A 25,673-nucleotide genomic window follows, 5' to 3' on the forward strand; every position below is an offset into this window, starting at 1 on the left:
TGAAGATGTGGCAACATGGGCCTACAGCTGTCTGCAGAGGCCTTTGGAATAGAGGAGCCTGGAGGATCTGTGTGTCTGCACTGGTAGCACAGCTCCTGCTGACTATGCCAGAGCTCAGGCTCTCTCACCCGCTCTGCATGCACATCTTTTAATTGCTCTGTAACATAAGCAACTTCTCCTGAGATTAGAAAATATCTTCCCGCTTCCTCCCAGTGAATCATTATTCATTCAACTTTTAGGTCCAAAGGTCTTCAATAAGTAAATCAAAGCAAGATGACTTTTATTAGGGAAGTACTTTATTATAAAAACCTAAAGATTTCACAAGATGAACACTTGCACATGCTATAAAAACGTAGAAGACATTTCCCTGTATTTAGAAATAGGTAACTTGTGTTAGAAATTTTATTCACAGCTTTTCTTGTTGTTGTTGAATCCAAACTAGGCTTGTCTCCTTACAACCACACAGAAACTTTCGTGTTTGCTCACAGCTGAAAAATGTAGTTTTCCATGGGACATACTGTATGCTGAGTGATTGAATCTAAAAGAAATAAAAAAATCCCAAGATTACTTAAGATAAAATGCACAAGAAACATAATACAAAGCAATAATGTACTTCAGAACTATTTCTGCTGTAAAACAGTTTGCTGGAGCTGAGAACCTAGAAAGCAAAGGACCCTAAAGAAAAAGCAGTCAATTGATAATGCCTCAAGAACTTACCGATTATTTAAGTTTCAGAAAGGTGCTGCATTTTCTACTTATATGCTTTTTATTGTGGTTAGCCTTGAGTGAATTACTTGTCAGTCAGTTTTAACAGCACAAAGCAAACCAACTGGATTACAACAGCGAAGTGACAAAGATTAGACAAAACTTCAGATCTGATTTGATGTATTTGATGAAGATGGCGATTTATAGGTGTCAGTGTTCATACTATTATGTAAACAGTTGCTGAGAAATGGGCTGAGCTTCAAAGGCATGTATCCTTCCTTTCAAGTACCATATAGAAATTATTCTCTTTTTCTGAGTTTTTTATGAGTCAACATTTAAAATCTATTAGCTGGAGCTTGCATGACCATGCCTTGTGAGCAGGATGTAACAATTAGGAAATGACTGCAAAAGAGAACTCAGAAATTTGTAAAGGGCACAAAGAATTCAGAGTCCTTTTTCATTACCAGATGGATACTCGATTCCTTCAGCCCACAGATGGGCTGAGCATGGCCTGTCCAGCTGCAGCAAGCTCAGGAGACACTGGAACCAGGCTGAGGCAGAATGCCATAAGACTAGTAAAGAGTGGGACGTGCCACATGAGTTCCATGCTACTTTAGATCATTACTTTTGTCCATCTGGAATTCAGGACTAAAGTACTGCTATGTGAAACTTTTGTGTTTAATTTACTGTATTTTTAGTTCTGCACAAAGCTCTGGTTTCCTCATCCAGTCACTTTTTTGGCCACACTTGCTCCTTATGTCTTCTTCGAAACGAGAGAAAGGCACAACAAACACTGCTTTTTTCTTGTGTGTCTCCCTCAACTCTTCACAGATTTTTCAACTATCAAATAACATTTGAACTTAGACAAGAATTTTTCCTTTATGGCTCACTTTTCCTTTCTTCTACAGTGGTTCATTCTTTCAGGTTTCAAGTCATTGTGATCTGATAGCATTAATGATCAAGAGATCAGGACTTGCTTGTCTAGTCTCGTATAACATGGATTAATGTAAAACATTTATTACTAGAATCCGAGCAAAGCACTAACTGGAGGCATTTGACGTGCTGTATGAAGAAACTTTTTTTTTTTTTTTTTTTAGTATGCAAAAGGTCCCTTTTTTGAAAATATTCTTATTGTGTCTGAAAAAGAGAGAGCGTCAGATCGGCATCTGCGAATCCTACACGGATTATCTGAAACTTCTCACTGAGGGTGAAGGTTTTCAATTTTACACCTGAATCTTTGCAAACAGGTAACCATTAGAACTGTGGTGTCCTAAATGGAAAAATGATGGACTATCAACTCTTGGAAGCTTTAAAAAGAAACTTTTTGCAAGTGAAACAGACTGCAGAAAATTGTCTTTCAGATGTACAATATATAACTCGGGACAGATTATCAGAGGGTGCCAATTACCATATTTCAGATTATACCAGTTAAAAAAAAAGTTCTTATCATATCTAAAATTGAAATTCATGTCATTTTAAAAAGCGGTTATCATATGTGGGTTTTCCATAGTTTAGTTTGCTCTAAATGAAACAGTTATGAAAAAGACACATTTGAAAATCTTTGGATGAAATTAGTTCTAGGGAAAATTGAAATGGTGAGGACTAGGACCATCATAAAGCAATCTTAGATGTAAGAGAAAGTCCTCAACATGGAGATAACTTTCTTGAAAACCTAATTGTAGTAGACTGCTCCATTTTCTTTCCTCTGTAACCTCAGCTTACTGAACTATTTACAGTCAATTTTTGAATACATATTTCACAATATTTTACATAAGTTGAAATTTAGTGTCTTACCTAATATCCATTTTTCTGATAAACATTTTATTTCGTTGTACATACTTCCAGGTTTTTTTCCTATACAGATTTTTGCTTGACGTAAGGCTTTACATATTTTCCCTCCTGACAGTTGTATAAGTTCAATGAGTCTGTTGCAGGGTGGCTGACTGGTGGGAGATACAAACATTACAGGCTGGTTTGAAAAGAGGTTCTGTTGGTATTTTCCTGTTGATAATTGACGCTGAAGTCTGCAGATCTGTATTTGAGGAAACAAAGAGATTCATAATCAATGTGTTGCATTTCTTCTTAAAGTAAGACTAATTCTTGTTCAGAAAAAGGTAATTATAGTATATGAATATGGACTTTACATTTTAAGACATTACAGAAAGTAATGTCATTACAGAAAGTAATGTCTCTTGGGTAAGCTATACAAAGAATATGCTGTATTTTATGGTTTTAGTTGTTTTAATGCAAGAGATTAAATATCCATGTAAAATATATTTGGTTGATATAAATCCCAGATTATAGTTGAGACTCATCATAGCTCAGATGGGTTACCTGTAAGACTTAGAGTACCTGACACCATTATTTGTCACCTAAATCTTACATTCTTAAATTTGTAACACTGGCCATCACACATAAATATAGAATCATAGAATGGCTTCAGTTGGAATGGACTTCAAAGGTCCCAGAATCACAGAATCACAGAATCATAGGGGTTGGAAGGGACCTCGAGAGATCATCGGGTCCAACCCCCCTGCCAAAGCAGCTCCCTAGCTCATATTGCACAGAGAGGCATCCAGACAGGTCTTGAATATCTCCAGAGAAGGAGACTCCACCACCTCCCTGGGCAGCCTGTCCCAGGGCTCTGTCACCCTCACTGGGAAAAAGTTCCGCGTGTTGCTGCGGAACTTCCTGTGCTCCAACTTGCAGCCATTGCCCCTTGTCCTGTCCCCACGGACCACTGAAAAGGGGCTGGCTGATTCCCCCTGCATCCCCTGCTTCAGATAATTATAAACATTAATAAGGTTCCCCCCTTATTCTTCTTTTCTCTAGGCTGACCAGTCCCAGCTCACTCAGCCTTTCCTCATAGGGGAGATGCTCCAGGCCCTTAATCATCTTCGTAGCCCCGCTCTGGAATTGTTCCAACAGCTCCATGTCCTTCTTATGCTCGGGACCCTGGAGCTGGATGCAGTACTCCAGGTGGGGTCTCATGAGAGACGGGTGGAATCACCTGCCTTGACCTGCATCTTCTGATTGCAGCCAATGATGCAGTTGGCTTTCTGGCCTGCAAGAGCTCATTGCCAGCTCGTGTTTCATCAAGCAGCACCCCCAAGTCCTTGTCCTCAGGACTGCTCTCAATCCTTTCTCTGCTCAGTCTGTAGTGTTTCAGATTTAGCATATCTAAGGATAGTCAAAATAATTACAGTCTTTTGGCACAAATACAAACTGAAACTCTTTACAATATATAATGCTCATCAGTTTGTTTCAGGAAGCTTTAAAAGCATACCTAATTTAGAGCTTAAACTACTTTAGTACCTCTTTTCCCCTCCTGTGGTCCACAGATACAAACTGTATTTTGCCTCAGAGAATGAAGTGAAGCAAATGTACCAGGATTCAGATCAAACCATTTAATGAAAACTCCTTTGTCTCCACAAAACCAAAAAAGTCCTTTTTTGGATCCTGTGCAGCCTGTAGCACTCAATAATGATAATAAAAACCTACTTGATCTATATGAGGCCATTTTTTTTTCTCTGTCTATACCACACAGGTCTGTGGTTGGGCAATTAAAGCAGTTTACTGTGGCTATAATGTGCATAAAAGCAGTGCATACAGGTGGACACACCATGATACACAGTGTAAAGTTTTAATGCTAAAATAAAATTAAAGAAAAGCAAGCTTGTGTTTCTTACAGCAAGGTTGCCATTGACCTTCCCATTTAATGTATGTAACATGTCTCATTCTGTGTCTCTTGTCAAACTTCGGAAAATATATAATGAGACTGGAGTTAATAGTAAGATGAGAACAAAACTAAATATTTTCTGTGATCCTTGGAATTTTTCATAGAGATGATCAACATGAGCACCTTACATAGAGGAAAGGTCATTCTGTATACATCTGGTTTATATGAGATGGCTGAAAGTGAAACTGTAGTCAGTGAGGAGGTGTAACTGGAACCATGGAAGAAACGACACGTTGAGTGAATCCACTCAACTCATTCCTCCAGTCCTGGCACGAACCTGCTGTGAAACCATAGGCACTTAAGAATTTAAAGCAATAGTATATGTATTTGGCAGATATGCAGCCAAAGTAAAAGTCTTCACCTGGTTTAGGTGGGTTATAAAGCCAAACATCCCCATGGCATGTTCACAGATACAAGTGAATTGCTGTAGCACTTCTGATCATTTCAGCTAGGTGAAGCACCTGCAAATAAGCCCATGTGAACAGGATACTTCGTAGCTCAGTGGTTCTGTGCCACTTTCCTCTGCTATTCTTGGACAAATCAATCCTAATCTGATTTTTGAGATGTCTTCCATCAATAAATAATTCAGCTTTATCTGATTGTTAATTCTTTGGCTGCTCTCCTGAGAATAAAATGGATTCTTTGTGTTCTGAATTCAGTAAGTTATAAATACAGTGACTACTGTAGGTGAACCAGACAAAAAAAGAGTCAAGCACAATCCAAGAAATACCCTTTATTTTCTATTCTTCTGTGAATTTAGGTTTATGAATGACATGGCACCTAATCCTATCAAAGTCAAAGAGATGCTAAATAATGTAGTTGATCACAGTATCAAAGCAGAGTTACAGAGCAGATTTTGGAGCACATGAACTCTTTGAATATATCTGATGGCCTTTCAAATCAGGAAATCCAGATTTTGAGCATCTTCCTTTCCTGATGTCCACAAACAGCATGTTTTAGTCTATACATTTTTACTGAATTTATATTTTTTTTCTGAAACAGCCTTTACAATTCCAGCTGTGTGTGTTATCAGTATATTTGAGAGGACAGGGTAAGAACATGGTACATCTCGGTGACATTGTTAAAGTAAAGGTTCAGCATGGAACCTCATCTTTACATTTCCTTTGTCTGGATCACTACCACCACCACCACTTTCCCATCAGGCTAAGCCTGAATTTGCTGAACCACAATGGGTCCATGCACAGGTCTTAGGGAAGAATCACAGCATTCACATTCAGAGAGTAATCGGGAAGGTTAACTTTTCCTTCTGCTCCGCTAACCCAAAAAAGGGCACTAACTCGGAAGGCCAATGGTATCCTGGGCTCCATCAGGAGAGGGGTGGCCAGCAGGGACAGGGAGGTGATTGTCCCTCTCTACTCTGCCCTTGTGAGGCCCCATCTGGAGTACTGTGTCCAGATCTGGGGCCTGCAATACAAGAAAGATGTGGAACTGTTGGAGAGGGTTCAGAGGAGGCCACAAGGATGATTAGAGGGCTGGAGCACCTGCCCTACAAAGAGAGGCTGAGGGAACTGGGCTTGTTCAGCCTGGAGAAGAGAAGGCTGCGGGGGGACCTCATTGCAGCCTTCCAGTACCTGAAGGGAACATATAAACAGGAGGGGAATCAACTTTTTAAAAGGGTAGACAATGGCAGGACAAGGGGGAATGGATTAAGCTGAAGGAGGGAAGATTTAAATTAGGGGGAAGTTTTTTACAGAGAGAGTGGTGAGGTGCTGGAACAGGCTGCCCAGAGAGGCAGTGGATGCCCCATCCCTGGAGGAGTTCAAGGCCAGGTTGGATGGGGCTATAGGCAACCTTGTGTAGATCCAGGCCTGGAGGTTGGTATCCCTGCCTGTGGCAGGGGGGTTGGAGCTCTATGATCCTTGTGGTCCCTTCCAACCCAGACCCTTTTATGATCCTGTGAGTCTGACCAGTTTGCTGAAGAGGCAGCTGGCTGACCACACAGGGTTTGGCAGTGGGACGAGAGGGCACAATCTAGCTCTTTACCCCTCAATTGACTCAGCTGCCTTTGCAACATCAAAGCCTTTGTGGATCTCCAGGGGTGCTCCCAGCCCTTTGAAACCATACACATTTTGCCTAAGCTTCTACAAATAAATAAATAAATCCTCAGCAGAGACCAAGCCTGGGAAAGTATCAGACCCCAAAAGCGACTGTTTCCACCAACTGTGTATGTATCAGTCGGTAGCTGCAGTTAAAGTTGTGTCAGTCATATTATAACAGACAGCACCAATTTTCCTTTCTAATTGTATTCATTAGCAGATGGACATAGAATCGAAAAGCTGTGAAAACATCTATTTACTCTTTTTGATAAGATCCTAGGTGTTAACATCAATCTTTCACTAGCTGGGCGAACAGCAGGAAGACACTTCTTATATGCATGCATTTCTCATAAAGGTGCCATTAATTTAGAAGTTTGAACCAAAGTTTTGAAACGAAAAGAAAAAAAAGTCACTCCTGACAGCAGTAAAACTTATAGGGAATGTATGATAAATAAATGGAGTGTTTCATCATTACAACCCCCCCCTGCAATGTTTCACCATTGTCCTTCCTGTGACTGATTTTCAATCCCCAAAAGCAAAAAGTGCAAATATTACAAAAACCCAAAACTTTGCTGCTTTGCCTAGAACTTAATAAAACTAGTTCTTGCTGGGTAGCACGCAGGGATAAACTCAAAAGCTCATAAAGTTCCAAGGGTGTGATCTTTGCATGAGGCTCATAACACAAAGGTATCATCTCTGAACGGATGCCCAAATTCATGCAATAGAAAATGTAAGAAAATAATTCTTCCAGGTGTACCTGGTAATTTTACAGCATCGAAACTGGTAATGTCCTACACAAAGCACACAATGTTCAGTGTAATTTTAGAAGGCAGCACATGAAATCTGCAGTCTAATATGCTATTAGAATAACAGTACTTCCCAAAACCTGGACTGAGAATATGTGTATGATTTATTACTATTGATAAAAAAATACATTTGTAGGCTAGAATTGAAAATGTGAAGTATTAGCTTCAAAAATCTAACCCCCTGATTTATTTTATAATTTCTAGCTGAACATTTAATATAGGATTGGAAACCTTACCAACACCTATATGAAAAAGCTATTTTTAGCGACGTGTTACTGAGCTTATGGAAAACTGTAATTGTATCTTTGTTACTTGGAAAAATCCAAAATTTTATTAAATGCAAACACTAGAAGATAGAATTGCAGACATAGGTTTGAGGAGAGAAGATTCTATATTTTATGGTTTGTATCTATCCAGAGATCAAGTATTATTTAATTTGGAGTTGATGGGAAATTGCTCGATTTCACTAAAAAGAAGAAGATCTGACTGCTGAAGTCTTATGGGTTAGTTCACCACTCTGCAACTATTAAATGGCAGAAAACCATAAAACTGATAAAACAACCCAGTCTTTATGGTTTGATAACGTACAAAGTTAGCAAAAAGAGACAGATAAAATAGCATATTAATTTAATATAGTTAGGTGATATTAAGCACTAAGATTTTAAATTTCATATGATTTCAGCATGGATAAATATACTGGCCAAGCAGCGTTTACACTTTCAGTTACTGCAATTCTGTACAAAGACCTTGTGAAGAACGCTCCCGAAGCTACGGCGCCGTAAGGAGGCATCACACTTGCATGGTTATGTGTGTTTTCAGACAGCCTGTCATTGAGGAAACATTTCAAAGGAAAACACATATGTGGAACCCCATGTACATGTAAAGATCAAGAGCTCACAGACATCTACACAAGTGGAGCATCAGTCTGCTTCTGATAAAGACGGGCGTGTTGCACCGTGCAGACTCCTGAGAGTACAGTTATCCTGCAGGGAGGAATTTGCAGAATCTGCAGGACCCTACAGGGATCAAGGAAGTTTGTGTTAACAGTGCAGTAGTCCTGCAGGACAAAGAAGAAATGCTTCTTTTTCATCTTTCTAGGGATCAGATTTAATAGGAGAATGGAAGCCACTAACCAAACAGCAACTCTATTTCTGTAGGAACTGTGCAGGACATACATTTTCTACTTTAATTAAAAGCTTGTAGTTTTAGTTTGATTTCTTATATATTTTAGCTGATTTTTTTTTTACCACCTTGAGAATACTAAAATTTAAATAATTTTCATGAAAAGCTTTAAAAACTACATTGGAATGTACTAGGTAAATAAATTGGTGGTCTCCAGTATGAAAAGATATCTTAAGAACTGGAAACAATTTCCTGCTGTTTCACAGAACAATAGATCCTCAGCCTTGAAGACCCTTACCTAAGTTAATGGAGACTTACACGGATGAAGGACTGCAACTGGTTCAAGTGGTACTACCTTACTATTATCTCAACAGAACCTTATTCCACTCTTTGGCATGACATACCTTTGTTATTGCTAGCAATGTTTTTCACTCTCAGAGCAAAACTCAACTTGCAACATTCGTGCAAATTATTTGCAAATATTGCATCCTTAATTTGGAGAGTTTTCCACTGGCTATTACTATAATTTGGCTAAAAGAGAAGTTCCCTTTTTGTCAAATTAGAGAGGCATAAGCCTTCAAAAAGACAGAAGTGAGAAGATACTTTCTGAATTCCTGGTGAAGCTCCAGTAGCACATGCACACACCTGAGATTACGTACAGGCGAACTCGGTATACATTTGTGCAGCAGAAGACTGGTGCACTGAGACAGGAGCCAGAAGCAAAAGGAGAAAGTTTAGAAGATACGAGTGGAAAAATTTGGTCTAGAATAAAAAAACCTTCAATGTCCAATGTCTGGTCTTGAAAAATAGGAAGGAGAGTAAAAGAAAGAGAAATGGCATACAGTCAAGATTATATTATCTGGAAAATTCTTCAGAACACAGTTTCTTCCCCTCCTCTGTACAGTCCTTCATTTAAGTGTTTCCTGACCAAGATGAGGACGAAGGGAAGAACACTAGAATCCAGACAATTTATCTGATACTGTTTCTTTCCACTGCATGTTGGCAGACAACCTTGCTTCTCTCAAATCACATAGACAGATAAGAAAAGTAAATTTCACCAATTTATTTTTTGAAAGACCGAGTCCCAGTGGGAATGCTTTATGAAAATGTTTGGCAAATAAATCTACTGTTTGGCAGATATTCAAAATTATACTGGAAGATGTTTGAACCATTTTTTCCGGTGTAGCGAATTTTTGCAGGAAAAAAGATAACAAATTAACTTATTTTTAGCTTAATTTCTTTGTTTTCCAGAGGTAGAACTATTTTTAAATACTATGTAATATCAACATTATCAACTATAGATTATTAAAAAACAAATTAGGGTAAAACAACAAGTCTTTTCCCTTTTGAGGATAAGTATGACTTCTAAATCAAGGTGCTGTATTTCCAAAACACATCACTTAAAAACACTCTGCTAAGACTGCAATCACCTTACCATAACTGTTTTTTAGAACTTCAGAAAGATTCTGAATTGGTTTCAATGCAAACTAGTAACTTCTGAAGTCTAAAAATTCTTTTCATTACAGATTAGCTAATGAAGGAGGGATTTTTCAGGATTAGAAATTTAAATCTTGCTTCAGAAATACCTCAAGCACTTGTTCATCCTAGGTCTTGTCTTATTTCAAGAGAATGAAACTCAAGTGACTACCAGACAGTGATAAAACAGCAAGTTGCAATTGCAAATTACTGTCAAAATTCTGAAAATTATGACCAATTAGAACTGGGAGGTGTTTTCCTCACCTGAACATCAATAAATCAACAGTGTGCCATGCATCACCCCAAAGTGGTATCTGAGTGTGGCACATACAACTCTGAGCCCTGTATCGCTGGCATACCACGAGGGTTACATGCACTCTACATGTGACAACCTCCCCAAGAATCCTAGTAAAACTTACACAGTAATTCTCCACCTCCATACACAGTCTAGCCCAATGCTTATCTCCTCCTGCAGTTAGTAAGCTTTTCTTAATAATACAACCTAAATTGTGTCTGTTGCATTTTGAGCCCGTTACTTCTTGTCTTAGTGCCAAGGGACATGGAGAACAATTTATTCTCTTCCTATTTGCAACAACCTTTTAAATACTTGAAGACTGTTATCATGTCTCCCTTCAGTCTTCTCTAGACTAAACAAACACAGTTCTTCCAGTCTTTGCTCCTGGGTCATATTTTGTAGACCTCTGATCATTTTGTTATTCTCTCCTGGATTCTCTCCAATGGATCCACATCTTTCCTGAAGTGCAGTGCCCAGAGCTAGACACAGCTTTCCAGCTCGGGGCCCAACACTGCTCAGCACACTGCAAACAACTCCGGTATCTTCCGTGTAGCATTCCTGTTAAGGCATCCTAGCAAGCCTGGTTCTTTTCTCAGAGTATGACAGAGGTGACACACAGATATACTGTGAATACTCCGTTGCCCTTTTGGCAGAAACACCGTGTTGTCAAACTCACCTTGTGTTTCTGCAGGTGGCTATTTCTCCCTACTTTCCACTTGTCCTTGCTGAACTCCATCATACCCTATTTCTGATCATTCCTTGTACCCCTCATGGTTATTTTAACTCCACTGCTCCTTTCAAACAGAATTACTACCTGCACAAAAATAATTATCTCAACTACATTTAGCCTATTTTATTTTAATAACAGTTGCAACTTGCCCTTCTTGTTTCCTCATAGTCCATTCTCACCTGGCGACAGGAGGGAGGAACATTAGTTGCATCCTGGTATTTCTCCCTTATATCACAACCCATATTTACCCGTATTCTGTATACAGCATCCTCTAGGATGACTGAATTCTCCCAGCCCACATAAGGCAAATTGTTTGCTGTGGGGGTTTCTTGTTTGTTTTGTTTTAAACAGACAAGTGTCCATTGCATGAGACCAGTATGCATTCTATGAGCAGGTCCTTAATTTCAGCACAGTAGCTTAAGGAATAAGGTATTAATGAAGTAAACAGCAGTGTCTAGTCACATAGGAGTAACACGACCGTATTTACACAGAACAAAAGAATATATTTCCTGAGTGTATTTCACTGATGAAAGGCCACACTGAAACAAAAATTCCACAAGCTAATAATGAGCTGTAGTTCATAGAAAAGAACTTGATATTCCCCATGGTTAAATAATACACATAATGAGGGTACAAGGCATGGAAACCTAGTGTTTGCATAAAATACATTAAAAATTATAAGGTCATTTCAACTACCTTAGACTTTTCAAGTATTCAATCATTTTGAACACACCAACTTTCTTTTTTAATCAACACAAAATATTGTGAAGCAAGCTTCAAGAATGAAATTTGTTTTTCTGGCTTAGGGATGTGGGGAATCCTCCCATTTGTGTTTAACAGTAAAGGATAAATCCAGTGCTGTCAACAGATTTGCTATACCTGGCAAAGTGCAGATGAATAATACTTTGATAAATAAAAGAGTTTTCTATTCCAGTAATAACAAAGTGAGTGATCTTGTTGAAAGGAAAAGCTTGGCAAATGTGAAGGGTTACAAAGATGCTCCCAAAAGGCTTGTTCCCCAAACAGTTGTATTAACCCACAATAACAGTAATCTTAGCATTAGACATAATTCCTAGTTTTATCTTTAAAATATGAATATAGGAGTCCCTTTTCTCTGCTAGACTGAAATGGTTTAGTAGAAGGCAGAGTACATTCTCCCCTCTACTCTTCAGTTTTAGCCAAATGCCATTGCAACGCCCAACAGTAACTCAGTGTGTGCCAAACATGAATATTTTTAAGCGTCATTTGAGTTTTAAAGGCTACAGTAAGTGATGGGAACACAATCGTCTTGGGAATCTACAAATAACTTTAAAAAAGCTCATAAATCTGGCTTTCATGGTTTGGTTTTCAACAGCTTTATGAAATATGTCAAAGCTTGAACACAGTGAGTTCGTGTTCCTTCAAATTTCTTAGGATTGGCTTTTCTCAATCTTTTTTTGATATGCTGCAGCAAGACAAATAAAATGGTCTTGGCTTAAAAAAATGCCCAGGAATCAGCAAATTAATTTTTGAAGAAGTTGTTTTATTCTTTTAATTTTTTGTATCAACAGAGGAAAAATGTACCCTCGAAGCAGGGCAACCTAAAGTATTCCCTCATCAACAAATGTACAAAATGCTGCTGTTCAGCACCCAGTGTATTACAAAATATCATTATGAAAAAGTGGCGTTTTTTTCTTAAACTGTTTAAAAAAGATGCATGGCAATGACTGAGCACAGCAGAAGCCTGGAAGAGCTGCCTTCAGAACTTACATGCAAACCTCTGTACGAACAGTGAAATACGCACTACAGCAGCAATTAGCAGGGAAAGCTTGCTCTTTAAAAGATGAACTAAGGGGTCAGTTGAAATTACAGTAAAGTTCAATGGAGAAAAGTCTTTAAAACTGTCTGGAAGCTACTGAAGTAATCCCACTCCTAGAGATTACCTGGCACTGCACAACTGGACGCGACTGCTGTGAAACGCCGCCAACTGCAAAGCTAGACAAGGTTCATGTTACTTCCAGAAACTCCTGATAGAACTACGATCACAATCGCTTCTTGTCTACAGTTTCCTGATTAGTACTCCTTGGCAGCAAGTCTTCTTTATGTGTAATAACATCTCTTCTTCACTTAATCTATGTCACAAATGGGAAGAAAAGATCCCACAGAAGTATGGATAGCAAAGACATTTAATCCTCCAACACCAAGAGCAGCAACTGGAGCTGGCAGCACATACAGAAAAAAAACCCCAACAACCCAGGTGTTTAAATATTTGACCAGGTGCTTTTTAACAATCATATTTTTAAATGACAGTTACTCAAGAAAAGTTTCTTTGGGAGCAATGCCTTCTTCATAGAAAGAAAGGACACGATTAACGTTTTGTATTTGAAGATTCTTTTCGTGAACTCTTGTACATTTTAACATGACAATAATGCAAGATTAGAGAAGAACAAACTTTTATTATATTATGACAGCCTTATGTATAGCTGAGCGAGAACTGTTGTGAATACAGAATAACCTTAAAGCTATGAAAGTTAGTAGGGTAAATAGGGTAAAGGCACAGTACCCCACAACAAATTTATTCTCTTTTTTTTTTTGTCTTTAAACAGAGAATATTTCAAGTTAACAGTAAGCCTTTGAAAAGTTGTTGGTTTTCTTTTAAAAAAAGTGAAAAAATAATTTACAAACTAAAAGAAGTTGTGCATGGTACCAAATGGCACTCCTCTAATAAAAGCTGATTCCAATATCTGCTTTGAGGAGTTGACTCTTATCAGCTTGTGAGCCGATACACCAAACACATTTGCAGGATATTACTTCACTGCTTGCTTCTTAGGAGTCTACAGGAGGCAAAGGAGACACTGTGTCAGTAACTTTATCAAATGCTGGAGGAAAACAGAAGTCTAGCATTCGATATTGTTTGTTGCTATGAGTGAGAAGAAGCCATTTTAGAACATAATCTCATGTAGAATATAATCTTCCTCCTGAATAGGATTTCAAATGCATTTGGGATTTCCAAATGTGATTATTTTTCCACTTATTTTCTTTTCTATCACTAATTTCTGATTTACTTTTTTAGTGACAAAGACAACAGAGCAATATTCATTTGACTTATCCAATATTTACATTTGTTTTTTCAGGAACTATCTTAATGAAGAAAAAATAAAAATATGACTCCACAGGCCAAGCTATTGGAGTGCAAATCTGAAGTGGCAGGAAGATTCACAGAAAAGACTCATTGATTCACAGAAAAGTTCGCTTCTGTTTACTGCAAATTCAATGATGATCTTGTTAAAAGACTTCTTGAAGAAAAGAAATATTGTTCTAAATTCCACATGGAAATTTGTTTTCTTTTAAATTTGAGATCACCGGCTATGACATGGTTAAATACAGAGAACTAAGCAGACTTATTATGGTAATGGACTTTTGGTGACTTCTCATGCTAGCTGGGCAAAGTTTGTAGGGTCAAACTGCTGACCCTGTCCTCCTTCCTGAGTTCCTTTCCTATATTCCTACCACTTTTTGTCTAAGAATGATGCAGGACAGGAGGCTACTACATTTTTTTTGCCTGTCTGGGTTTTATAAGTGCTTTAGTGAGAGCACAAAGCCTTTTCAAGAGGCTGTTATTGCATAAGAAAGCAGTTACAATTCAAAAACCAAAAGGTGCTGAGCAAATACTGTATATAAAATATAAGCAACTGGGGATTAGAACTTGGATGCATGATAAATACTCTGACGCACAGAAAGAGTTGTAGTCTTCAAGCAAAATTGCTGGTTATTTTCTAGTCAAACAGCTGGACAGCTTAAGTGAAATACAAATATTCAATAACTTCTCTCCTACAGAGGAGTTTTCTAGTAAAAATTTATAAATAAATATTTACCATCTCTGGCTCTGTCCCAATGCAGAATTCCCACAAAAATCAGTGAGAATAAGGTGGGAATGTCAGGAATACAGGCCCTACACCAGAACACACTACCACGAAGTAACAGACAGCTTGTACGCATACGTGCTATACTAAAATATATGCGGTACTCAGCGGATGGGGAAAAAGAATCTAGGAAGCCCTGTATAAGGGCAGAGTTTAAAAATGTCCTGCATGCTCATTGGATCATGTGTCTATTTTAATTTTCAAAGTTAAAATTTAGGAGCTAAGTTGATAGTTGTAATGTTACTTAGGGAATTTTTTCTTAAAATTATTTTATTTATTAAAGTGCTAATGCACTTATGCTGTAGATCACTGCTGGAGAGATACAAAGGCATCACTGCTCAGACTTGGTGGAGGAAAGGAGAACTCACTGCAGAACACTGGAGTATTCCTGGAGTTAAAAAGAGGAATGGCAGTAACAGGATTTGGAGGAAATTCAATAAAATCCTTTTCATTCAAAGAAGGCCAGTGTCATACAGACCTTTGATGGAGGGTAAAAGCTAAGGCTTCTACAGAGAAGATACACACACAAATTCCCAAGTGCCTTTTAAAGATTTCACAGATGAACAAAACTACATGGTACTGTCATGATCTGCTCTGCAGTATAGCACACATTATTACAAACAAACACGACAATTAAAAAATAAATTATTCTACACTAAACTTTAAATAGTAGTTTATCACAGGTGATTACTTCTACAGCTTGCAGTAAAGCTGAAATCAGGCATGAGATTACTAGAAGGAAAAACAATAGAGCATTTTGACTAAGCAAGCCTTACATTATTTCTTAAATCTAATACATCAGGTTTCTTTTGCTCATTACAAGCCGAACATACCCTGTCAGATACACTCCGGTTGTGCCAACATGATATACTCACAAAGCATGCATACCAGGGTGACAGCTAAAAAGCAACAGAGAGCTTTGCACATAATCTAGAACTAAATCTGTATGTAATTTCCTTCCCTTTGTTAATTGAAGATTAAAACTAAATCAAGGGGAAGCCTTCTATGAGACTACTTCCAACAACAGATGACTCAACTAGCACCTGAGAATTTGTTGTGCTTGTGTGTACTGAGGTTCTGAACTTCCTGTTTCAATAAAATACCAAACAAGTTGTGTTTCCTTTACAAATAAGCTATTACATCAAGCCCTGTTCCTATAATTTCAGTTTTTGTCTGCATTCCAACATTTTCTTTGGCAAATGTAGAAACATTCTAATTAAAGAGAAGAGAAAAACAAGCATCATTCATCATGGTAAGAATGAATGCTCAAGAGAACATCCTTACTGGTCGCTTCGTTCATTCAGTTTAATTTGGTTTTTGAAGTGTGCTTAATTATGGCATGCAGTTCTCTGAGATGAAACACAGGTAACAGGGTTTTCACTAACAGTGTCTCATGAAAGCTATTAAAGATAACAATAAATTCCTCTAGTGCCATACAAACTTAATACAACCTGTATGAAGTGATTAAAAACCATTTTTAGAGCACTACTCTGAGCAGCAAAAAAACACCTGATATTATAACTTGCTAGATCCTTCAACATATACTTTGAAAATCTTTTTTTTTCTTTTAACAGAAACAATCCTGTGTTTTCCTCAGCTTGATCTATGAGATCAGAGCAATAAGAGTCCACCACAATGCCCTCTTTCCTTAATTTTCAGTTTTTGTTTGTGTTTAGAACCCAGATGAAAGATCTCTGTCTACTTCATTTGCAGTTCCCATATGAAAGACAACCTTCCACAAAAAGCTCAACACCAGGCCTGCAAACACAACATACTGTAATTGTCTGGTTAAGTACAACATAGCCTATATATTACAACATATGTGGTTTCTTTCCTAAATTTATTTAACCGTGGAATGATAAGTGCTGATGCACCAAGGCAGAAGTTCAAACTTACAATGACATTGTAACAGGACTTAAAAGAAACCAGCCAAATGCCATTTTGGATAACTAAAGTAACTACTCCTAAAAGCTGTGCAAGTGCACATTATCTCTTTTTTGACAATACTGCTTCTTTTGCTTATAAATCTAAGGTAAGTTCTCAGGCAAATGAAGTTAAAACCCCAGACAAATCTGGAATGCAGTAGAAGAAACATGCACTGCGAACGAGTGAAGCCAGTAGAGGCTGCTGAAGACTTCTGGTAACAGAAATAGCTGCTACCCTATCTGCACTTCCTACAAAGACAGCAGGAAAATAGAAATACTTCAGTTAATCCTGAAACAAATCCTAAATTTGAGACATTAGCTCATCAACCACCAGAAAATAACCCAGAAAAATCCAAGAAAAAGCATTCTCTAATGGCAGATCAGATGATCCAGTGCATGTCCTTCAGGCATCTCCTATGCAAGTAAGCAGCAACCACACTGATCCACCCAGCGCACCAAGAAGGCACACCTTTTGCTTTAGAAGCATCTGCTGAGCCACACTGAAAACTCAATGGGATGGGACAAACAGAGCTTGCAATTATTTATGCTGTTCCTTTTTATAGTTTTCCTTCTAAGCCACAATCAATTCACCTGTATCACTACACATGACAAAGTTTCGGGCAAAACTTCTTAATCAGCATGATTGCTGTTTTACCTCCTTCGTGTTAGACTAAACACTGAATTTCAATAATAATACTCAATAAAACCTGTAGAGTTTGCCACTGCTTTGTGTTGAAACTGCAGCTCGATTCAGGCAGGAATCTCTGAGGCTAAGCAGAACTTCTGGTAGACCACTAAGTTTTAGGGCAAGTTTTTCAGTTTTAATGTGCTAGCGAGGACCCTTTTAAGCTGATTCTTAAATGTTTATTTCCTTTGAGTCTAGGAAGTTAGTATTAAACACAATTTTTTTTCCCCTGGATTGTCCAAAATATACTTGTTTAAAAGATACTAACAGTTACTGTTAAAACAGCCAACAAAATTCCACCCCTTTCAGACTACCCATAAAACTCCCCTCCCTCGGGCAAACATAGTCCTGTTAAACTTCTCTCTCTACAATAGCTTTAAAAATAGTCATGCCATGCAGCAAAGACTACTGAAGGTCAGCATGCTCAGGCAGCCTGGAATCAGCTCCACAGGTAAAAGTCCCTCATGTCAACTACTGCCAGAATCTTCCGCTTGAAATGAAGGTGATAAAGCCTCTGGGCCAGAAATAAATCTGGTAAAATGGAATATGGGTAAAGTGTGACCTTTCAGCCAGAGGGGAAAAAAGAAAAGGATGGAAATACTCTTCTGTAGATCAAAAGGTCCCTGGGGCAGACACTATCTTTTGTATTTGTACAATGTGTTACGATGCAAAGTCTGGTTTTATGTTTGGCAAAATGTAATGAAGAAATACTACCTCTGTAATAGTACACTGACCAGCAAAGTGAGGCCGTTTCCTGATTGCAGCCTCTGGGAACAACTTGAGGCAAATATTAATTAATTTTTAAAATTATGAATTTAGATTGCCGTCTAAATAGTTCTGATAACTTCAATACATCAGACATAAATCATTGCAAGAAAGAACACGACAGTGGCATTTTTTTTCTTTGAAAAAGCCTCCAAGGTCTACAACAGAATCTCATCAACGCGTGATAAATCACAAAATTGTAAGGATAAGAACAGAAGTATGTCTATACATAAATATATATACTCACAAGCATAATAAATCAAAAACAATGTAAAATAAATCAGCTGAAGTTGGAATTTGGTTCTGCAACTACCTTATGAATAAACTTTAAAATTGATTTTTTTTTCATGTGATTGGAGCAAAGGTATGTTAGGAATCAAAGGAGCCTATTCCAGATTTTAGATCAGTGAATCTAAGACTAGAAGAACATAATTTGGCACAGGTTCATGGAGTATTTTCTTCATATTAGCTGTGAATCACTTCAGCCTTGATTTGGAGGATAGAATGCAGCAGTTAAGACTACTTTACACACACTTACGAAAGAGTCCGAGAATCGGAGCTGTATCAGCTAAAATGTACTTTCTCTGGAGATGAGTAAGACTCTGTAACTGAGAACTGCATTCAGAAAAATATCTTTATCAGGTCTGTAGGCCAAGATCCTACACTGTAGAGATCTTGTCGTGGATTTCAGTGTCATACACTCTTGGAAGAACATAAGCAAAGTTGCAGTACAACCTTGACTAAGACTCACTTTTGCTGGAACTGTTGCATGTCATCATGTTTTGAGAGAGTCAGATTTATAACTAAAATTATTGCCTGGATATAGCGTACTACAATATACAATAAACAAAAGCCCGCAAGAGCATCTCAACAGCTGTGTCCACTAAAATCACCAGACTAGAAATTTTCCTTTTCCAACATAAAGATAGCTATAAACAGCCCCACAGACTTCCACCATATCATGGCTTCTTCAGCTATTCTATCCAGAACTACTGTTCAATAAACCTTAGTCTCGGTATTAAAAACAACAACATAAATCGTGTCTGTGTAATATTATAATGATAGGAGCACATAATTCAAGACATTTTTCCTCTTACAAAACAATGTTACTCAATATACACATTTTACCATGTCACACAGAGGTGGTTCTTTACAATTTCACCATTTAAATAAATGGAATGTATTTTTGACTGACAGCGTCTTAACCATTACAGATAAACATTCTGTATAAGCTTGATTTACTGTTATGCAATAAAATACACAGAAACAATTTCCTTCTACCATAACAAGTGTGGGGATCAAGTGAAATAAAGCAGGATTTCTGAAGCTTTAGCTATATAGCCCCTGTGGGGCTCCAATGGCTTAACCAACAAAAAAAATCATTTGCATGCAGGAGCCAGGAGGTTTTTGTAGCACATACTGGCCTCATGAAACACTCTTCCACCTTGTTCATACAAGGAAGATGGAACACTAACTCTTGTCTCAATACCATCCATAAATGCAATTTAACTTTCACCCATGAAATGCTGAACTTTGTACAGAGAAACCTTTTTTACTGAAGGATAAAAGTATTTAGATGGCAGTGGCCAATAACAGCCATGGTTTTCTAGGCATTAGGATAAGATACATTATTTACACTAGGAAAAAAAAAATAAAGCTAAAAGCTGATTATTATTAGCATCAAGCACTCTTGCAAAGTGTACGTGACCATCTGCCAGCAAGCCTGTAATGAATCATTCAGGCAAACACAATTACAGTGTAACATCACCAGAAGACAAAAAAAAAAACCCAACAAAGGCACATAAACCAAAACAGATTTTTGCTACTGCGGAAAAAAAATAAAACTTTGTGGTTTTATATGATAAGACAGTTTCTCCAAATGCTGACTTTCTACATCTGTGAGGTTACAGTTAGACAATAATGTAAAAGAAGGATGTGTTATAATTCCAGCAAGCCAGAAATCTACCCAAATAGTACCAACATAAGAATATTAACTTCTATTTCTTTTTAGCAATGAATATTGGCTACAGAGATGACTGGGCCTGGCTCTGTTCTTCTTAATATCTATGTATTAATCTCAGCCTCATTCCTCCAGGTTTTGCTTGCTCTTCTGGTGCCTTGTTATCACAGTATTTCCCAGATAACTTTATGGAAACACATTCTAGTGTTTCTTCTCATTTAAGGATCATCTATGTTCAAGAAACTTGGAACAAAACCCAAACCCAAACAAACGAAACCTACAGTTTTGGTTTATTAAATGTATTCTGTGTTTATATGTAGAGAAAATTCTGGGCTGGAATCAGCCATCCTGTCAACACTTAGTGGCTTTGTTTAGCACAAAAATTATATTCACTCGTTTTACATTTCCATGTTAGTCCAAACCAGTTGAATGCAGAGAGTAAACTGGTGGCATACATTAAAATTACAAGCAAAGTAACTGGTTGAAAGTTTTCACCACTGAAGTACAGCAAGGCATGGGGATCCTATCAGTGAGTTCCATGAGTCCATCGTGTTACAAGCAAGTGTAAGAGGGAATTACAGACACTGATTTTTATCCTGGAGTTCTTTTAGCAGCTACTTGGGGTGTCTCAAGCTACTTGTAAATCATTACATGACATGATCATGTGCTCAAGTGCATAAATCAAGTACATCAGCCAGCAAAGCCGCACAGGCAGGTGAGCACCCTTCCCAGAACACGCTCCTGAGCAATTATCAGATGCACCCATGAAGTCCAACAGGTTTCTGAAACTTTAGTCTTTGCTGTTTTGTCTGAGTATACTACGTGTGTCTGAATATGCTACGTACATCTTAAAAAACATCTTTTGGATAAAATTGGCCTTTTGACTCAGAATGCCTTTGTAAACTAACATTTAAAGGACACAGTGCACAAAAAAAACCTACGCTATGTCTTCCTCCTTCCACTTTGAGCCAATTTCCCTGTATGGAAGCAGGATGTACTTCAAGTTCTCATGTCTTCACTGGTAATAAAGGATAAAATTAGTGCCAGGCTCAACAATCTGTCTTTATTAAATAAAAATAGTCATTTGCATTCTCATCCTGAACATGTAAAAGGTCCTTTCTTTCTTGTCTGCAGTAATATATCAAAGGCAATATAGGGATTATTCCGAATTTCATAGATGTAACACAACCTAACAGCAGTACAACATTAGACAGACAAGCAGTGTATGACTTGCAGAAAGTGATGGTCTGGTAGCACCTTCTTTGACCTCGTATTCAAAGTGAGGTGATGCCAGGTAGGTGGCTTCTGCCATCGCTCGTAACATACTTAATACTGAAAAGGTGATAAGTGAAGTAACTATTCTCAGGGTTCCTTCTGTTAGACTGGAAGCTGAAGTGCTTAGACAAAAGCTCCATACATATTAGCCTGCACATTATAAAATCTCTACCTGCAGCCACCATGGTAAGTTTAGTATGTGAAACCTGTATGCAGCTGTGGATCCCATTGTGCTCCTGTAGGCAAGACACCCAATTCCAATTTAATGTTAAGTTTTTAACAGGATCAAAGGTCCTGAGAGGACGAGTTTCTCATTAGGTATAACCAACACGTAAGTGCCAGTGAAGAGGGGCTGAACTGTATTAGGTGTAAAAATAGACAAAAGGAAATAAAGTCTCCAAGAGAGTCAAATTAAATCTGCAGAATATTATTATGGAAATATGAAAGAAAGGTCTTTCAATAAGACTTTAAATGGAATTTAGATGTCCATGACTGCTAATTGAACCACCCAGAAATTAAGATTCTAGCTTCCAAAATGATGAAAAAAAAAAAAAAAGAAATTAGGCTTTTTATTTTTTTCCTGCCTTCTGTTGGCATTTTGCAGAGCAACATTTTCATGCTTCTGTAACCATGAGGAAAAGCATTATTTCCCCTAAATTTATTTTTTTTTCTTAATTTAATTTGCTTACAATCCAGGATGTAACAGACCTAAACAAATGAGTAACATAAGCACAGGCAACACCACAATGCCTCAAAACAAGGTAACACTTTTTTTGCACCCCAAAACCATTAAGAAAATTTGTAACAGCGCCAGTTCTGCTTTCAAATGTAACCTAAAGTACTCATGCATGTGACATATTAAAAGGCTCTCATGCTTTTCCATGCTTGTGGACCAGAGATAACATTGTTACCTAAAGATGCAAAGGGGGATGTAGGAATTTTGGAAGACTCAAAGCCTATACTGAGCATTACCTCTGAAAATGTCATTCACTTACGAACATTAAACATTTTAAAGTTTTAGGCATAAAGCACTACACAGACCAGAATGTACAGAAGCCATGACCTATTCCAGCTCAGAGATGTTGTTAAAAGTAGACTGTAACAGCTGAGACCAGAGCAGAATATAAACATTAAAAACAGAATAAGGATTTAGTAATCATTTATTCCTCTGGTTTTGTTCTCTTGCTTGTATCTTTTCTTTTTGCTGGGCTTGGCTGATGTCCCACATAACAGGGGATGTCCTGTATTACAAAGTCAAGTCTTGTGTCTCATATGAAAAGCTTATGGGACATGGTTTTCCACATATTTTCAGAGAAAACAGGCTGTTTTTCAGATGCCTAGTAAACCGGGAAAAGGACACAGTGCATACACAGATGAAACCTGCACGTACAGCAGATGCAGTACCAACTACAATGATGTCCATGGGAAGAGCTGTCACACAGTCCCAAACTGTCCTGAATTTCAACATTTAGCATTTAGGACCCTACTTTTAGTAGCAGAAAATTAACTAGGGGAGGGAAAGAAAAAAAAAAAAAGACAAGATAAGACACCTTCTGTTTTTTATTTCTAACCCTAGTGCCTTCATTTCTGTTTGCCTTCTCTTCATTGACGTTACTTTATTTCCCCAGCTGTAATACGGGGCAATACTTATTAAACCATCCACCACTTCATTTTTTGGAAACAGATGCCTCATCTGGCATGGAAGAGTCCGCAGAGAGATGGGATTTGATAAATGCGCATTTAATGAATTTATGAACATTAAGAAATCAATGAGAGGAAACCAAGTTTCATTTACTGTAAAGCCTGATTCTCATTTGGGCTGCCCATGCCAGCTAATATTTTAACTTCCAGTTGTTAACTATTCCAGTGAATGTTTGGTAGAGAAATCCACATCTTTAAAAAAAAATCCTCTCTGTGTAAAGTTAATGCAAATGGTAACCACAGGATTCACACATTATGGTTTACTTTTAAAATACACTTGTACTTCAAATAAAGACAGTTCTTGGCCACTGTTCATGTCATTAACAGCTTTAAAAGCCTTGGGCCATCCCCTGTGAGCAGACACAGGGTATCTGCAAATTACAATAATGGAGAACAGACCCACATTTTGTTTATTTCAGCAGCTTCTGACCATTGTGTACACTAGACACATCAGCAAAAGGTTCTGACTGATACTATAAGAGCCTCCTAAATGAGAGGCCCACAGTTTTCCCTAAAGCATTGCTTTTTTTTTTTGCATTCCTCCATGCTACCAGTTCACTGAAATTGCTACCTTAAAAGTGTATGCTATTTTTCTTTATTGGGTGTACTGCACTCTAAAGCTGTGGGCCAGGAGTGTTAGGTAAAAAGTAGGCGAGTGTAGTTGTTAATCCACTCTATTGCAGAAGCAGTGAGGTAAAATAAAACAAAGGAGCCCACTTCACATACACTAAATGTGCCAAAACAGACATTATAAAACTCAGGAAAGAATCTGGCACAATTAATAAATCCAAGACCAGTCTGATTTTTTATGTAAACTTTGCTGATTTCTAGGCTGATGGACTCTGGTTTTTACTTTATTTACTGTGAAGATGTTTAAGTAAGTATATTTTAAAATCTGAAAACAAAGTAGGAATTAAGCTATTGATAGTGACAATAATTTGTCTGATTGTAAATGTCTCGGTAGGACAAACAGGTTCACTTGTGGGCAATAACAGTCTATGAAGCACAGTCTTACTCTGATGCTTTTAGTAATAGGATTGACTATATTGTTTTGCATGTCACTGGTAGATATAATAATATAAAATAAAGTTGTTCCACTATTGCAATGAAATCTAAAAATATAATAGCTTCCAATACTAAACCCACTGCTGCTAACATTGCAGTAACTGCATTGAGCAGTTTGCACGCATTGATATTAGCTTGTGGCTGACAGTTTTAATTTCAGGGATGTGAGAAAATGCAAGAATTATTTAAAATATAATAATTACATTTTTATCATCTGAAGAGCGGTATTTTTTCTATAAGCACTTTTCACAAGGAAGTCCAACATAAACATTTTTCTTTCTGTCAGCAAAATGATGAGGTTTAATGAGAGAAATTAAGAGATGAAAAAGCTTATTAAGTCACTTAATTCTTACTGCTGCCAGTACAGGATTTTCCTTTACATATTTCAGTGGTTTGCCCATCTATATCAAATTAATCATGCATCAGGGAATCCACTGCTTCTCATGAGAGGCTTTTCTACAGCCTCATAGATCTTAGTCTCAGAAAACATTTCTTTATATTTTGTATAAAATTAAAACAAAGTTTAGGCCACGACTCCTAATGGTTTCCCTGCCTGGAATACTTCACAGCTGGCTGAAGACTCAGTCCCTTGTTAGCCCATCCTTCCTCACCAACTATAAGGAGGGGTGGGGGGCTGTAATGGGCTTCCAGAACAAGCACTGCTTAAACTTTTCAACCAACATTTATTTAGCACTCTTAATCTTGAAAAATGTGCCTACAGTGTAAAAGAATTATCTTTCTAGGGAAAATTGTCTATTTAGATCCAGTTTCTTTGTGGACTGTTTTTTAATCAATTCATAGTTCAAATGAACCCATTACTGAGAGGGATGAGTCAAAACGATGAGATTCGGGTACAACAGTCCAAAAATTGTAATCAAATGAAAAAATACCTAGAAGAGGCTAACAAGAGCACTTGAAGTCAAGACAGTGAAACACATCTGAAATCTGGAATTACCATCAGTAAGTCAAATCAGGTGGTTTTATCCTCAGTTCTCATTACTTCCTGCAGAAAAGTGGTTTGGAAAAGACTTCTGGCCTTCCCATGCAGTTTACAGCAATGATGGTCATCTAATAAGAATGAAGCCAACATTTGTCTAGTGAACTTCACGACATTAATTTCCTCTAACTTCAGGAGCTTTCACCTGAGTTTGTTACTCAAGCCTCCCCTTCTGATCAGCAGACTGTTTGACTCTATTATAAGGAAGCCTTGGGTGGCCACCACAACACCCTATGCAAGGATGCAATCTTCATTAATGGAAGAGGGAAATGTTCTTCTGTGTCATGGGATCATCTAGTGAATATTTTAACTTTAATGCATGCATTTTTATTCTTAAAAATGATACTTGAGTGGGTAAACAGGCAAAGGCAGAAATAACATGAGAATCACATAACCTCATCATTGATTTGATTAATTAGATATACAGTTATTTATGTTCTGGAAAAATGCGATTTGCTGGACATTGCT

At 37.7% G+C, this 25,673-nt stretch overlaps 1 protein-coding gene across 1 annotated transcript in view; it reads right to left on the reverse strand.

The window, feature by feature from the left end:
* Window positions 1-315: 315 nt before the first annotated feature.
* The window catches only part of MCPH1 (microcephalin 1), a 127,487-nt gene continuing 102,129 nt past the window's right edge, over window positions 316-25,673 (reverse strand). The window contains exons 13-14 of the mRNA XM_084262508.1: window positions 2,500-2,737; window positions 316-538 (exon numbers count right to left, since the gene is read on the reverse strand). Coding sequence (XP_084118634.1) covers window positions 483-538; window positions 2,500-2,737 — 294 coding nt within the window. The 3' untranslated portion in view covers window positions 316-482. The remainder of the gene's footprint in view (window positions 539-2,499; window positions 2,738-25,673) is intronic.

The sequence above is a fragment of the Gallinula chloropus genome (genome assembly GCF_964237585.1).
Source record: "Gallinula chloropus genome assembly, chromosome: 3".
Taxonomy (NCBI): domain Eukaryota; kingdom Metazoa; phylum Chordata; class Aves; order Gruiformes; family Rallidae; genus Gallinula; species Gallinula chloropus.